This window comes from Acanthisitta chloris, unplaced genomic scaffold (assembly GCF_000695815.1).
Source record: "Acanthisitta chloris isolate BGI_N310 unplaced genomic scaffold, ASM69581v1 scaffold17115, whole genome shotgun sequence".
In the NCBI taxonomy this organism is placed as follows: Eukaryota; Metazoa; Chordata; class Aves; order Passeriformes; family Acanthisittidae; genus Acanthisitta; species Acanthisitta chloris.
The window spans coordinates 3,114-19,872 of record NW_008675529.1 but is presented as its reverse complement, the minus strand read 5'-3'; the positions used below and the strand labels follow the sequence as shown (position 1 = coordinate 19,872).

General features: G+C 45.4%; 1 protein-coding gene across 1 annotated transcript in view; it reads right to left on the bottom strand.

The window, feature by feature from the left end:
* The window catches only part of EDC4 (enhancer of mRNA decapping 4), a gene marked incomplete at its 5' end in the record, with an annotated part of 29,306 nt that extends 13,573 nt beyond the window's left edge, over nucleotides 1-15,733 (bottom strand). The window contains 17 exon segments of the mRNA XM_009075790.1: nucleotides 2-180; nucleotides 1,240-1,393; nucleotides 2,161-2,249; nucleotides 4,721-4,917; nucleotides 5,556-5,647; nucleotides 6,072-6,144; nucleotides 6,819-6,999; nucleotides 7,451-7,553; nucleotides 8,552-8,647; nucleotides 9,171-9,254; nucleotides 9,814-9,923; nucleotides 10,370-10,474; nucleotides 11,015-11,162; nucleotides 12,073-12,262; nucleotides 13,772-13,871; nucleotides 14,711-14,822; nucleotides 15,577-15,733. Of these exon segments, the coding sequence (XP_009074038.1) occupies nucleotides 2-180; nucleotides 1,240-1,393; nucleotides 2,161-2,249; nucleotides 4,721-4,917; nucleotides 5,556-5,647; nucleotides 6,072-6,144; nucleotides 6,819-6,999; nucleotides 7,451-7,553; nucleotides 8,552-8,647; nucleotides 9,171-9,254; nucleotides 9,814-9,923; nucleotides 10,370-10,474; nucleotides 11,015-11,162; nucleotides 12,073-12,262; nucleotides 13,772-13,871; nucleotides 14,711-14,822; nucleotides 15,577-15,733 (2,170 nt within the window).
* Nucleotides 15,734-16,759: the final 1,026 nt, after the last annotated feature.

Sequence of the window (16,759 nt, the reverse complement as noted above, 5' to 3'; positions counted from 1 at the left end):
AGCCGCCGCAAAGCTGCGCTGCAAGGTCTCGGAAGCAATCTCTGGGATGTCTTGGGACATGGCTGTGGAAGCAGAGGAAATGACATCTGGCGAGCGCTCGCGGGTGGGAGAAGCCTGGGGCACCACCAAGGGTTCCACCTCCTGCAGTTCCAGTGCTAGAGAGGAGTTTCCTGGTGTGACCTGAATATAAAAATCAAACAAGAGCCTTCAGGGTAATGTGGAGCCACTCCAAGAGTCCCTGGTACCTTACACCAACTACCTCCTGTATCCTTTCCTCATGTGATCCCAAGCTCCCACTTGTTCATCAGATGGAAAAAGGCCCCAGGACTTGTAATGGACTCTCAGCTGGGCTAACAACACACTTAAACCACTGTTAGTCTGAACCCACTTTCAAAAGAAAATATAATACCAGTTCTACCTCCCTGCTCTGCTTCAGGATTCTTTCTCTTGCATGGAAAATGTTAGTTTTAACACTGAACATCTGGACTGAAAACTTATCTCAATTTCAAGCTTTGGTCATTATCTGTTTTACACGACACCTGGAAATTAAAATTTAGGGACAGGAAATGGCTATTTCAGACTCACTGGACCAAGAAGCAGCAATAAACCTTCCCAGGTAGAACTGCCTCCTAAGACAAAGGCTGACCATGTCCAGCCACTGTGATAGTGACAGGACAAGCTAGAGCTGACTCTGGTTTTCAGAGACATGCTGCTCTACACAAGGGCAAGTTCCATTCACACAGGTAAACTGGGCTGCAGGTCTGTGCCAGCAGCTGTGTTTTCCAAAGGACAGACACTGTCCCTGTTAATAGCCAAGTAGTTACAATTTCATAGAATCCTAGAAAGGTTTCAGTTGGAAGGGACCTTAAAGATCTTCCAGTTTCAACCCCCTGCCATTCAGGGATACCTCCCACTAGACCAGGCTGCCCCATCCAACCTGGCCTTAAACATGTGCAGGGATGGGGCAGCCACGGCTTCTCTGGTCAACCTGTGCCAGTGTCAGAATCCTCCCTAACATCTAACCTAAATCTCCCCTTTTCTAGTCTAAAACCATTTCCCCTTGTCCTATCACTATCTGCCTGTGTGAAAAGTTGCTCTTCATCTCTTACAAGCCCTTTTAAGCACTGAAAGGCGGTAATGAGGTCTCCCTGGAGCCTTCTCTTCTCCAGGCTTGTATAGGCCCACAGAGAGAGGTTCCTTGGCCCATGAGAAGGACAAGAGCAGCACATGGAGCCTTACTGGAACAGGTGCCTTTGGTGTTAGCTTGTCAGGGAGGCCTGGGATAAGAACTGAATGACTCCTAGGACTGGTCTGGAGACTGCTGCTGCTGCTGCTCAGTGTGAGGCTGGTGTCCAGCTGCATCTTGGGGCTCACAGTCAAATCCTCTGATGGCCTGCAGAAACAGAGACACAAACAAGTCGAGCAACCCAAATGAATGACACAGCTCTGCATCAAACACTTGAGGTGAGGTGATGGGATACAGAGATCAATGGAGGAGCTCAACATAGACATCACTAGTGTTCCCCAAGCCCTTGCTCTTTCCACCATGGTCAGCTATTCTCTGTCAATGAGCACCTACATCTCCTAGTCCCCATACAGCCCATACCAAGTGGAAACAACAGAAAATAAAAGGTGAGGCATTGCAATCTCTCAGAATTCAAGGGGCCAGTGAGAGAAGGGACTGGTTGTATCTTCAGGGCACACTGTACAGAGTCTAGGGAGAAACAGGACACAATGAGACAGGCCTTTTTCCTTTTCCCAGCCCCCAGAAGTGAAGTTCTTGCCTGTTATGCAGCACAACCCATCATGACACTAGTAATATTTTCCTACCAGTCCCAATTCTCTCCCTGTCCTTGGTGGCTGCAGTGTTCTCTTACCTGTAAACAATGACAGCCCTTTGGGAGAAGCATGTAAAGCAATAAAACTGAGGTGCAGTAAGAGAAGCCCTGTGAGGCACACATGAAACACTGCTGTTGGTCCCTTGGATGACAACAGGCATTCTCCAAGCTGCATTAGGGATGCAAACAGTTGCCCATATAGGGACGTTGGGACTCAGTCCAGTTTCTAACTCTGCTTACAATCTCCTCTCCTACAAGATACACTACAGCTCTGTGTCACCCTGAAGGCCTGGATCAGTTCAGCTGCAGATGTGCTATTTACCTGGGCATAGAGGCATCCGTGACAGAAGTGCTACTCATGGCTGTGACTGCAGTCAGGGAACTGACACTGCTGCCTGGAGACACAGCAATCTGTAAGAAAATACACAGCAGTCAGGATGTGCCAGAAGAGTCCAACAGTAGGACTTAACCTGAGAGTGCTGCCTGAAGGACTCCTAAAGAGTCTTTGGTGAAGAGAGAATAGAAAAAACCAAAACGGTTGAGCTGTACTGCTAAAGTGCTCAGGTGCTAGTCGAATATTAGCCCCCAAACACCCTCATCCCATGAACCATGGCTGCTTTTACTGAGGAACTGCTCTCACCAAACAAAGTGGCATTCTGGTGCAGCCTCACCAGTGCTGAGCACAAGGGGACAAGTGCTTAAGGCAGAGAGCAGAAACTGAGTTAAACTCAAGGCTGTGTCCACCTTACAGTGCTCCCGGGTGCTGGTGCCAGCAGGAACCAGCCTGCCATGAAATAGGGTGCAATGAAAAGCCAGTTTAAACTGAACATTTTAAACTGAAGAGTGGGCTGCTTGTTGCAGCAAACAGCATGTGCAGCCATCACCCTATCAACAACTCTCTGCTCCCCTGGGACATCTTTGCACTGGGAAGCTGCCTGCATTCAGGCACAAAAATCAACTCCTGCACTCATCAACTTTGCCAAAAACATCAAAACCTTTAGGAGGAGTTTAATTTCGTCTCTGCTCCCCAAGTTGTCACCAGGGTGGCTCCCATTAGTCAGCTCAGCACAGACTCCATTTCTGCACATCAACACATGCTGTCTGTCCTCCTCCAGTACCTGTTCAAGCTATGGTAACAATCACGTGTTCCTTCCTTGGTAGGGAGAGCTCTGCCTTAGGATGTGTACAAGGAGTGCTGCTCATAAGCTCTCTCCTTCTTGCCTGTCATATGTCAGCACAACAAAGAACTGCTGACAGCTAATTTCTCACAGGATGGCAGAGGAAACACACATAGCACAGCTTCTCACCAGTGGAACACACACCTTGTAATTAAGTTGCAGATCACTTTTAAAACTGTTTTTAATTTATGCCTATTCCTACACTGAAAGCACATGAAGAAAACTAGTATCATAAATTCAATATGGAGATTCAGCACAAATTCAGCACAGAGGCAGGCTACAAAGCAACAGGATCTGAATCTAACACAACACTGGGATGCAGAGTGGCAAAGAAACAGTGACCTTCTGTACCTCTGCTTGCTGGCATAATCAAGAAGGGGCAGCAGAAACCTGCACTGAGACAGATGCACACTGTCTGTGCCAGACAGCTTCTGGCAATGTGCAGCAGGACCCAGTGGTGCAGCACTGCTGGCCATGCACAGGTGACAGAGCACTAAGAGCAACTCTGTTTTCTAACTGCTCCATCTGAGCCCCACTGAGGAGTAAATATTTGCTTGTGACTCTTCACCAAGACACTTTGCTAATCTTTGCAGAAATCATCAAATCCCAAGGACTGCTTCACATGCTTCCTGATTCTGAAATCCCTGGCACAAGTACAGAAGGTTTGCCTTCTGTACAAGCCAAGGGCCTGCTGTGTAAGATTAAAACAAAACCCATCGAGCTACTGAATTGGCAACTTGCAGATCTCATGCAGAAGATGTTACAGTCATAGAACCATAAAATGGTTTGGGTTTGAAGGGACCTTAAATACCAACTCATTCCAAACCCTCTCTTCCACTGGATCAGGTTCCCCCAAGTCCCATTCAACCTGGCCTTAAACACTTCCAGTGATGGGGACACAACTTCTCTGCGCAATCTGTACTAGTGTCTCAGTACCCTCTGGGTAAAGAGTTTCTTCCTAACAACTAATTCAAATCTTCGCTCTTGTACTTAAAATCTTTCCCCCTTGTTCTATCACTACTGGTGGCGTAAAAAGTTGCTTTCCCCCTTTGTTATAAGCCCTGCCTAAGTACTGAAAGACTGGAATTTGTCTCCCTAGAGGCTTCTCTTCTCCAGGCCTTAACTCTCTCAGCCTGTCTCCAAAGCAGAAGTGCTCCAGCCTTCAGGGCATCTTTGTGGCCTCCTTTGGATCTGCTCTACAAGGTCCATATCTTTCCTGTGCTGAGGACCCCAGACCTGGATGCAGTGCTCCAGGTAGGGTCTCACAAGTCTCAACAGTCCCATTTGCTCACCCAATCATTTCAGATGTGCATTCCCACAGGATCCCATTGGACAGGATGTGCAGAGGTGGTATATCTTCTTCCATTATAGTTATATCATAACCCAAAACAACATGTGTAAACCAGTAGGAGCAGTCTCCCAGCTTAGATACTGTTATTTAGCAAACCCATATTTCTACACGACACTGCTATGTGTGCACTTTTGCAGCTAAACACAGCACTTGCAAGACAAGCTTAGGCCAGCTTAGCATTTTAGATGTGCCAACATGTCTTTACTCAGTCTGGTTACATGCAGAGTTTCCTGTGTGCTCTGCATTCAGCTAGGAATAGCATATCAGTCATTACGGCCTAGAGCAAGTGCCCAAAAGTACCAAAATCCAACCCCATCCCTTGCACCACCATAAGAATGCTGATCTCTGGTTACCTGTTGGAGAGATGTACTTGGTGTCATGAATGCATCTGGAGTCATCAGCTTGGGTTTGGGGTCGTTTGAGAGAGAAAGGAAGTCTGCTGGCACAGGCAGATCAGCAATACGCCGCAGGTCTGGTTGAGAGCCATGCACGGATCCTTTTTCAGATCCCAACCCTTCTGTGCTTAGATCAGCCATGTGGTCTGGAAAGGCTTCCAAAGGAGAGATACAAATTAATTCACAGGAAGTTCCCCCCCAAATGACAGCTCTAATTCCACAAAGTATGAACGTATGCCATTGCATATTATGCCTGATTCCAAAAAGAACAAGCAAAACCCCTTGCAGCATCCCAGTCAAATCTTAGGGCAAAGCAAATACTGTACTATGATTACTCCTTGTATGCAAGAGTGGATTTTATCAGGCTTTGACAGCAAAATATCCAATCTCCCTTTCTTCCCTAAACACTCCAGGCCAGTTTTACAGCCACATCCCAGAATGGTGAATGAGCTGAAAGAACCCCAGTCCCCTCTACTCCCAAAGCTCTGGTGTCACTCTAATCTCTTCCACCTGACAAGAGACAAATGTCAAGTTTCTTGCACAGTGCCAAATCACCCAGGAAGATGAACTCAAGTGTGCACAAGGCATTTGCACTCCTGGTCTAACATATCCCAAGCTCCATACTCACACTGGTGTCTAACCTCCTGACCTGCTGCACTGCTAGTCCAGGCTCCCTTTATATACAATGACAGCACTCAAGTACAGATAGCCAAAACTGCTCTCCTGCTGCCCCCTGCCAACAACCTTTAAAAGGCCCAGCAACACTGAAGATGGATTTAACACACACACTCACCAAATTCTTCATGAGAGCCATGGGAAGGCATGGATGTACTCGTGTCAGGGCTATGAAGAGGCTGGAATCTAATCTGCACATCCTGTAGGGCTCTGAAAAGAAGCAGGCATCTCTGATTAGCTTATGAATCACTGAGAGATGTCTACAGCTTAGAAGATTTCTCTTCACTGATCTGATTCCCTCAGAAAATGATTTAGTGTTTTCTGCCTATCACAGAAGCAGCAGCAGTTGATCCTCACTCAGCTGTGTCACTCCATTATAGCATTCAGGGTATTCCCAGCACTTGCACATGAGCACAACTCTTAAGTCACTGTGTACTCATGGCCACATAAATACCAGCTTGCCACAGCACCATGCAGGGCCACACCCTGGTCAGGCCATACATACCACACCTGGAAGTTTCTATGGGTCCAAGTAGTTTTTGTTATGAGCAAAAGGAATGAATAAAGTTAAATTTCTACAGGTTGGTGCAGGATTGGGAAAACCACAGACATAGGAGCTGCCACACATACTCACTTGGTGTGCACACAAAAGAGTTTTATCAGCACGCCAGCTGCTGATTCAACGGCCCCAGCGCCCTGAGCACCTTCTGGAAGGGAGACAAAAGCAAAACATGAAGTTGGATGGAAACTACAGACAAAGTACTACAAAAACATCTCAGCAGCAGAGAACCAGCATGATACAAATTCTCTTCAAACATGATCTGGAAAGCAGATCGAGGGCACCCTCAGTAGGTTTGCACGCAACACTAAGTCTGGCAGGAGTGTGGATCTGCTGGAGGGCAGGAAGGCTCTGCAGGGGTAGCTAGACAGGCTGGATCCGTGGGCTGAGGACAACTGTATGAGGTTCAACAAGGTCAAGTTCCATGTCCTGCCCTTGGGTCGTAACAACCCCTGGCTTGAAAGCTGCCTGGAGGAAAAGGCCCTGGGGGTGCCACTGTCAACAGTGGCTGAACATGAGACCATGGCATCCTGGCCTGTAGCAGCACTAGTGTGGCCAGCAGGACCAGAGCAGTGATCATCCCCCTGTACTGGGCACTGGTGAGCCCACACCTCAATTCCTGGGTTCCGATGCTTGACAAGCCAGCTTCAAGCCTGGTGAAAGAGTTCTTCCTAATATCCAATCTAGGTGCAACTTGAGGCTGTTTCCTCTTGTTCTGTTGCTTGTTACTTGAGAGAAGAGACCAGCCCTTCATGGCACTGTCAGAACCAGCCAGGAAAGAAATCCTGATCACACAGCAGCCAACTTTTCTGCATCACCTACCTACACTCAAGTTGTCGTTTTCCTCCTCTGCTGGGAGCACTTCAGTGTGCCTTAAGCGACAGCGGCTCACTGCCTGGATGCCAAAGCTTAGGACAGGGTGGGTAAGGAGGAACTCTGAGATGGAGCTGAAGTAAGCCTTGCCCTCCTCTTGGTTCTGCATCAGCTCCATCACATACAAGACCTGAAGAATCAGAAACAATAAGTTACTGGGCTTTCAGAGCAGATGTCTATGTGTGGGGACTACAAAGCCAAGCACCCGAACTAGATTAGGAGCAATGGAAACAACATAAGGAGTGAAGCCTGGGGCACTGAAATTTGAAATGGAACACTCAAGAGAACCACAAGCACCACACTCCTATCTAAGTCAATGTTGACCAGGAACTCAATCCTACTGTGCCAGACACAGGTATCTCCAAACAAGAGCTTTACTTAAGAGTGAGGAATAATCCTTAAGGCTCCTCAAGATTAATCAGCTGAATTGTTACCCTTTGTCATTTTACAGTGAAATAGCTGAGGTCATCTGCATTTTTAGCTGCTAACATGCAAATCCCAGACCTAAGCTGCAGAACCAGTCACAGAGAAAGCCATTTCTGCTTCTGTCACCACTACCCACAATAAAATGAACCACTTACTTTTCTCTGCACATCGCTCAGTATCAGATATTCAGCGGAGAGGTCCAGACAGACTTTCAAGCTGGGAAGAATACTCATGGAGCTGAAGATGTCAGGAGAAAAGCTACATCCACAAATAAGAGGGAGGTGGTACAGAAAATAAAGTGGATTAAGACAATCTGAACAAGTACTGTGAAGTTGCATTAGTTAAAAAAACCCCAACAATAACTGAAGGAGTTTACAGCCATAATACAGTGTAACCACCTGCTAGAACACAAACACCACTGCTGAAACCAGTGCTGACTTCAGCAGCAGGGAGATGACAATAGGATCTAGCTATGGATTCTGAACATTTAAAGGAAGAAGACAGTTGGTCACTACTTAATATGGAGGGCAAGAGTCAATGCCACAGATTTATAAACAAAAATCCACCAGATGAAAATGAACCTTCCACAGGTTTTGGAGCTTCTGTACTATGAGGTGGAAAAAGCAGCACTCAGCTGTATGTCACATTCTTCTCACTTTAAGAGGGCAAATCAGAAGTGGCCTGAGCATGCTTGTGATCAGAGACCATGACCCACCAGCAGAAAAACAAAATCAGGGAACATGAGCTGAGTGAAGGGATGGACTAAAGCAGAATTTGAACTCCTGGACCTACATGGCTCATCAAATAAGCCTCGGATAATTGTTTGAGCTCTGTCAACACAGCAGCTCCTCATTATTTAGGAAAAGATCCTAGACTGGTTATTGCATATCTAAAACTTTTAGAGAAGAAAGCACTCAAGGTGTGCAGTTTGGGGATGCCTCTCCTCATGCTGCAGGTATGTGTGTGCTCTACAGAACAAAGCAAAGACAACAAGTCTTGGTAACACCAAGGATAAAACGATCAACTTCTCCAGCCTTGCCAGAGCTTGACCTGACAGTGTGCCAAGGCCCTGAGAGCTTTCCATGACAGGTCAGATCAGCAAAGGAGGAGGCTCAAACTGGGGCTAGAGTAGACTCCATCAGAGATCAAGAATCACCTTTGCAAAGTAAGTACACCTGAAAATTGAGAGCTTTGTTACAACCTCACTGCTCAGAGCAAATCCAACCCTTCAGGGAAGTTGGCATATCAACACCTACCGGACAGTCTGCAGACAGGTCCAGGACACAGTGCACCACATCTTCAATTCTCTGTTCTGATCAGCTCCTGTGATGAGAAACCTCCAGAAGGGAACCCTGCAGGCACAACAGATCCAAGTTCTAAAGAAAATCTGGTCCTTCCCATAAGGACATTTCACAGAAAAGCTCCTCAGAAACTGTCCATAGCTGATTTTGCCCAACTGTGTCCTAAAGTTCTGAGAAAATTTCTGCTCTGAGGCAGATTAGAAACCATTAGAGTTCCCAAGAATCTTAAGGCCACAACTGACAGAAGAAAGAATAAAAATAAAAGCTATATTTTCACCAATTGCAGTAGAAATTCAGGGGATAACAGGATGGTTAAGACTAACCATACCACAAACCTGAAAGGATTCATCAATTTAGAATTTCCATTGCTTTCATGGAACTGGCACTAGGATTAAGGCCACTTTAGGCAGAGTCTTATTTAATTCTGCATCACTAGAAAACTGACTACAAAGAGGACAAGACTTGCTCCTGTCACATTTTTACAAGTACCATTCAGTTACAAGGAACCCTCTGAAGTCAAAGTTAGTAGACACTACTAAACTTTAATACTCCAAGTATAGGATTGGGGACTTACTCTGGGTCTTGTTTTTTATGGTTGTCACAAAAGAGCAGGCAGGAAAGAGGTCTACCATCATGGGGTTTCCACTCATGAAGACACCTGGGAAAGAATCAAAAAAACATCCAAGTGTGCAGGGAAATGAGGAAGATGCAGGCACTGAACACACAGTTTCTTGTGCAAAGAGAGCACTAAGTCAGGAGCCACTAAGCATCATTGACTTGTAGCTCTTTAAAGGCTTATACAAAATAAGCCTCACAGCCCATGCAGATGTACATTGTGATCAATAAACAAATCAAATCACATGTTGCCATTGGGTCTGGTGTCTTGCAATACAAAAAGAAGTCAATATTGAGAGGAACAGCTCAGAGCAGCTTCCTGAATTTATGTGGACAGTGCAACAGTTTGACTACACCTGTGCACATCACCAAACTCCTGGTTCCAGGCACAGCCCTCTGCCTTTTCCACAAGCAATATGGAAATATTGCTTTTGATATTCAGTGAGACAACTCCTCAGCAACAAATTACTGTACAAACATTTATCCTTTATCTTTATAATGAGCTGAGAATGACCACCACAGGTGATTCTGTATCAAGGAAATTCTCACAGAGAAAACGCTGCTCTCTATTCCAACATCCTTCATTTTCCAATTCTCCTTACCTTGGCTCATCTTGCCCCTCAATATAGATCTGCCAGAATTTGACAAAACCATCATGGCTTGCTGTGGCCAACACTGTTCCATCTGGAGAAAGTGCTCCCTCACTCAGGCACTACACAGAAGGGGGAAAAGAGACACAGCAAAGTAATTTCATAGCTTTTTTTTCCACAGAAAGAAAAACCACTCTCTTCAAACAGGAATTTGACTAACAATCTGATAGCACATGAGGTCAGAGTGATTTCTGACAGATATGTGGCCAGGGACTCTATTTTTTTGTAATAATAATTAACAATCACCTTTTCCAGACAGTAAATTTAAGTCAAATGGATTGTGCTGCCACTGTTCTCACTAGTACTCATGCTATGAACTGTGAATAGAGTTTGATTTGGTTTGGGATCTTCTGGTTTTTCACAATCCCAACTGTTTCACAACTGGGTTCTTTTACAGCCAACTGTCCTAAGAACTGCAGCTCCTGAGACACTATAACCCAAAGAAAACTTAAGTGATTGATAGCAATCACCCGTGTGATGGCAGTAAAGAAAACAAAATGGTTTGTACCGTGCTGTGGCCTTTCACCACAATGAAGCCTTCTTTGATGTTAGGCACTTCCACTGGCCAGGAGCTGTTGTTCGTTCGGATGATGTCCAAATCCCACACCTCTGCCTGGAAAACAAACATGCAGGCAGACAGGTTTATTTTTTACAACTACTGGTCTGATCCACAGGAGAATTCCTTAGATTCCTCATTATCTTATATCCTGACATACCACCCAATGCCAAGTATGTCACATAAACCTTCCCATTTTCACCCAATTTGGCCATTAGGTGGTTTCCTGGCATACAGCTGTACATGTCACAGGGAATTGCTCCTGGCAGCTGTAGTTGCTGCCCACCAAGCCCTTCCCCTAGGTACTGGCTCACCCTGAACAGATGAGTGGTGCCTCTTGCCCTACAGAGTTTCCAGTGGTCCCTGCTATTGGATGGCGAGCAGACATTAGCACCTTCCATCCTCCTGAAGCCCACGGAATGATCAGTATGGCCTCTCCTCACAAGACAGGAATCCCACATCTCATTATGGGAGGATCCCCAACATGGACTAGGCAGGAACCTTTACAACTCTTAACTAAATCAGCTCTTTTCTCCATTAAATTCTTTCCCACTAATGATAATAAGGGACAATGTTTTAAAAGTAGAGTTTCCTTACTCTGTCCTCATGCAACAACGCCAATGTCTGACTTCCCTCTTCACCACTCTCCTCATTATCATCTGGGATGAAAGGGCACCAGATGATTCTTCGAGAGGTGTTCAGTGGGGTATTGTCAGGTCGCTTGATGTTAACCAGGATCTCCTCTCTGATCACCAGGGTTAGGGAATGTAACACTCTGGCTGTGTAGTAACAGCTCATAAACAATCTATTCAGGGTTTGTTTGCTGTAAAATACCATTACACCTGAAGATTTTTTGGGCAGTTGATTAAAAAAGGAACCAGATATAAGGATTCTGCTGAGAAAGCAGACAAGCGAGTGTTTCTTCACTGGCAGAAGAGCTTGAGCTTACAAAAGTTCATAGATTCTCACAATTTTCTCTTGCAGGCTGCAGACAGGGACAGGATGGGCACACAGCCACATCTGAATGTGCACCCATGTGACTGCTGATGATTAAATGATTTCTGTTAGCATCACAGAACTACCACAGAAAGACAGAAGAGCTACCACATTGCCCCCAGCTGAGTGCTCTAGTTTACCACTACAGACCAGATCTGAAACAACTACAACCACCTTTGCTCCAGCTGCTTTTGAAACGATGATACACAATTAAAATTAAGAAGTTGACATATCTCATGTACTTCCCAAAAGTATTGAGCAGTCCCTCCCTGCAATTAAAAAGAAAATATTTAGGGCAATGAACACTGAAAATAAATTTCAGGACAACCTCTTCCCCAGAGAAGTAACTGAGGAAAAAAGCTAGAATCAGACAAGGCAAAACTCTGTGACACAGTAGAGGTGACACTGTCCATGTGCAAGGCCAACTAGCACAGACTGACACTTCTCACTGACCACTTTTGCCTAGGCCAGGGGTCACATGCAATTTCAAGTCATGACTGTGCTGAATACAGGCAAAAGTTAACTCACTTGGCACTCTGGAAGGGGCAGAACTATTGACCTCCCCCTTCAAAGGCTACAAAATAAATGGCAGGGTTGAGGCTGCATTCGCATCTAACTGTTACACAAAGACCGATATGAAGTGTATGTGCACAAGATACTGGATTTTTTCTTTATCCATGGCCAGGCGCCAGACAAAAAGGTTTCCAGCCTCATCCAGGCACGCCAGCTGGTTGGAGTTGAGATGAGCAAAGGCCAGGTCTGCCACACCACCTGTGAATCCCTTCAGCAAGGTCCTCTCCGCAGTGCTGACGCTCAGCACTCGCACCATAGCCGAGCCGTTACTGGCAGCTGCAGAAAACAGAGGAAGAAGTCACCAGTTATGTCTGTGGCTTCCCTCAAAATCCCCATAAGTTTCTCATAATCCTCATAATTTTCTCATAATTCCCAGGATTATCCTCATCAAAGATGCCTTCACTAAACGTAAGACCTAAACCTTCATCCTGAGCTCAGGATAAAGCTACCAAACCTCCAGGGCTGACCAACAGTGACAGGGAATTCATTTTATTTGGAATTTAGCCTTCAGTAACTGGAGGAAAAGAGTCACTGAGAGGCAGATGGCTCAGATACATGTTCTGTAAGGGGAATGAGAAAAGCATAAACATTCACCTGGCAAGAAGCTTTTTGGCTTGCATGACTGAAAAGAAGGTGCTTCAGAACATGTGCATACTAAGCAAAGTTTCCAGCTTCCCTTTTTCAGACCACACCACTACAAAGCAGGCAGTCTGATAGAGATCATGCTGCTTCCACTTCTTGACGACCACACCAGCCCTAGCAGATCACTCACCTCCCATAGAGTTACACCACCCAAGCTTTAAGACTTTAAAAGAGGGTAAGGCATCCTTAAGCTACTCTAAAATAACCTCAGCTAGGGAAAACCATAGGAGCAGAGTAGCAGATTTCATTAGAGACCAGACAAACTCATGGGTGCTAGAACTAAGAAGAAAGAGAAGAGATGATGGAGCCCCAAACACTCTGTGCTCATATGAGAGCACAAAGAGACACCGCAGATGACGAAGTGTTCATTTCATAGAATTATTTAGGTTGGAAAAGACCTTTAAGATCATCAAGTCCAACCACCCACCCAGCACCACCACTGTGTTCACCATTAAACCACGGCCCAAGTGCCATAACCACAGTTTTTTTAAACCCTTCCAGGGATAGTGACTCCACCTCATCCCCGAGCAGTCTGTTCCCTTGCTTTAGAACCCCTTCCATGAAAAGATTTTTTCTAATATCTAAAACTCCTCTGGCACAGTTTGAGGACATTTCCTCTCATCCTGCCACACTCTCTCATATATACTGTGAAACCATCTTTCCCTGTGTTCTGCTTTTCTCTTCCTACTGCACAAAACACTGCATCTGTGTTGCTCTTTGGATCCTCTAAATTTAGCCCTAAACTCAACTCTAAATTTATGCAAGCAAATCCATCACAAACATTTATCTGCTCAAATTACCATGGGGCTGTTTCTGTGCTTAGCCACAGAGAAGCTTGTTTGCTGCACAACTATTTAATTAGGGGAGCAATCTAAACATCAGCTGTCCAGTGAAACTAGTGTAGTCCTTCAACTTTTCCTCCATCCCCACTGAGTCTTTCTCTTTTATTTCTAACTCTGCAATGTAACCAACTCTTTCCTCTACCTTCACTTGTATTCCCTGTACAGGAGGACTGTGCTCTGGGTATTGCAAGGCACCTTTCAATTACTGCCAGTTACATTCTTCCCATGCAAACTTTGCTTCTTTTAGAGATACAAAGAGCAAAAGAATACAAATCACATCCAAGACAAGAAGGTATCTCACCTCTAATGGCATAAGCCAGGTAAGAGTTTGAAACAGCTATCAGATTGCCATAATAGTACTTCTGCTCCCAGTCATATCTAGCAACAGGCTGTATTTTCACCTGCTCAGGAGAAAGAAAACAAAACATGAGGAATGTCTGGAATTAACTGCCAAATATACAACTTCCTTTGGGGAATGCTTAATTTGACAATGTCATGGTTTAAGCCCAGCAGCAACCAGGACTCTGTCCCAAACCAGCATGGATAATCACTGTCATTGTGAGCAAAGAATTGGGAAATACCGTGGAAATTATGGCAATGATCCTCCCTTCCACTTTTATCTTCAGTATTATCTATGAAAAACAATAACATAGTGCAGTATTCGTTTACTATCTCTGTGGTCCCTTTATTCACTGCACATTAAGGAACAAAATGGAATGGAAAATGGAAAAAACAAAATGGAAAATTCAGCAACGATATGGAAAGGGGTTGAAGGGATCAAGACCAGAGTTCTCTCTCTTAATTACTAGTGTTTGTTCTGAGCAGGGCTTAATACTCTGCTCAGCACTAGCTCTAACCTCAGCATACTGGCTCTCCTTGCAGCTCTGACATGCTGGCTGGAGCCCTGGGCAGGACTGAGGGCAGCGAAGGAGAAAGGAAAACCCTCCCTTCACAGTCCAGGGGGAAAACAATCAGCAGAAAGCTTGTTTGTGAAGAAAGGACACTTTCCCAGAATCATACAGCTGAGATCATAGACTTATTCCTGAAAGTTAGAGGATAACTTGGCCAGACTCTGGAATAATAGGAACGATCAGCTACAAGATACTGCTCCAACTTTTTTTCCCCGTGTTGTGCCCTTTAGCAAACTTCTACCTGATTACAAGCTCCTATAACACAAGACAGAAAACAGTCACATCCACTCAAAAATATTCAAGTATGAGCTGATATGATTGAACCATACCTTGTTACTCCCTCTGGCCTTACTGGTGATGCTGGAATCACTGCTGGCCACTATCTCCACGTCTTTTGCTGATATCACTATGCAAGTGGAGCTGTCGTCACCAGACAGGCAGCTTTAGAGAAAAATAAAGAGGGAGGAAGAAATCAGAGAGGACTCACAGGAAGAGAACGGAGGTTAGATATTTGCTATTCATAATTTTAACAGCAACACAAGAGTATCTGTGCATCTAGGAAGTTTGAGCTGAACAACTGAAAACAGAAACTCCTTTCAGTTGAGTCTCTCACCCCTATGTGTCACAGGTTTGTTCAGCTTAAAAACCTCCTGTTTATTTGACTTGAGCACAAACCTACATTTGGTTAAAGTGGCCTTGACTACTACCCAGCACTGAAAGGTGCAAAGAAACCAAAGCCAACCAGCTGAGCTTCATCAACAAAACAGTGCCCATTGCTCGTGGTTCTTATGGCTTCCTCTCTCAAAGCTATGACTAGAGAACCCAAGCAAAAGCTACTTACACAAGCTCTGTAACCCCTGAGATAACTTGGGTCCCTGAAGGAGTCCAGCTGGAGAGCTACAGCAGCATGCTAAGTTTCATCCAGAGCCGTGCTGAGTGAATTCCATCCTGACCTGCATTTTCCACCATGTAACCAGTCCTGTTCCCCTTCTCTAAACAGCTGCAAGGTATGGCAGACTCCATGATCAGCCTCACAAAAGCCACAAATGCTCTGACCAACAGCACTGACACACAACTGTCACCTGAACTCAACATAAAGCTCACTGTCAGCCTCCCAGCATGCATGTTCAGGCTCACCAGAACCGAACTTTAGCTGTTTTCTACTCACTCTCGGCATTTCTTTGGCAAGACTTACATGACTTGTTTCTCCTGCAGGGCTCCCAGAGAGATGCTGCGATGCACTGGCTTGGCCAAAGAAGGTCCATCTGCAGCCCCAATGGGATCAGGCACCAGCAGCCCATTCAGGTCTCCATTATACGAATTTGATGGTCTCTGGTTCTCATTCACCGAACCTACGGAAAAACATGACCAACTGTGCCTAATATTCATGGAACAAAAGGAGCACTGTGTGCAACACAACACCTCCAGATGCTTTTTGCCAGCCTCTATTGGTCTGTCAGGTAGAATATGTTGAACTGGTTGGGAAGAGCATCCTCCAGAAATGATGTGTAAGAGACCTCCTGTGTGAGAAACTTAACTTCACACATCCAAGTGAACTCCTGGCTCTTTTTCTTACACAAGTAGTCCCAGCAGACCAGATAAACACCAAAGAACAGGCACAAGCAACTTACCAGGATCAAAGAGCAAAGAGCCTTGGATCAGAAAGACTAAGCTGGTAATACAGGTTTACTGAATCAAGTACCAGACCAAAATGTTCTTGACAGGTCACTTCTAACCCTCAGGCCTGCAGAGAGACCTCTCAAGTCCAGCACATCTGACAGTGATCAGCTGCCACGTTTGGGGCTGGCTGGAAATAATACATTTGCTACTTTCCAAAACTGGCTTTTGACTGTGAGACCTGACCTCAAAGTCCAAGTGTGCAAGTAACTTTACTATGAAACTTGCAGCTGTGCTTCCCATATTTTTCCCTTGGTTAAACAATCACATTGAAGTTTATAGCACTCAGGTTTTGTGCAAAGCAAAACTTCAGTTCAGAGCTTCAGCTGAGGTTTGCAGAGTGTGTGTGCCCTGACTCCATGCATCTGGCCTAGCACGAGTTGCCTGGTGTCCTCCACGGGTTCTGAAGGCTTTAGAAGGGGATGGATGTAACGGGGTGAAGGAGACTCTTCAACTTCACTAGCAAGGCAAGCAGTTGACAATTCCCACTGGAGAGCAAACCCTCTCCATCTGCACTTACACCACAGCACACCCCGGGCAGAGCCTCCTGTCTCTACAAAATTCTTGCTTGAAATTTTCACTGGTTTAGGAAAGTGAAATTTCGTATACTGTTGCCAGGTAACAAGTGCTGCTGAGCTCCTGCAAAATGGCTGCTCCCAGGGCCAGAAGCTCCACAGCCACACGAAACAAACCTAAACATA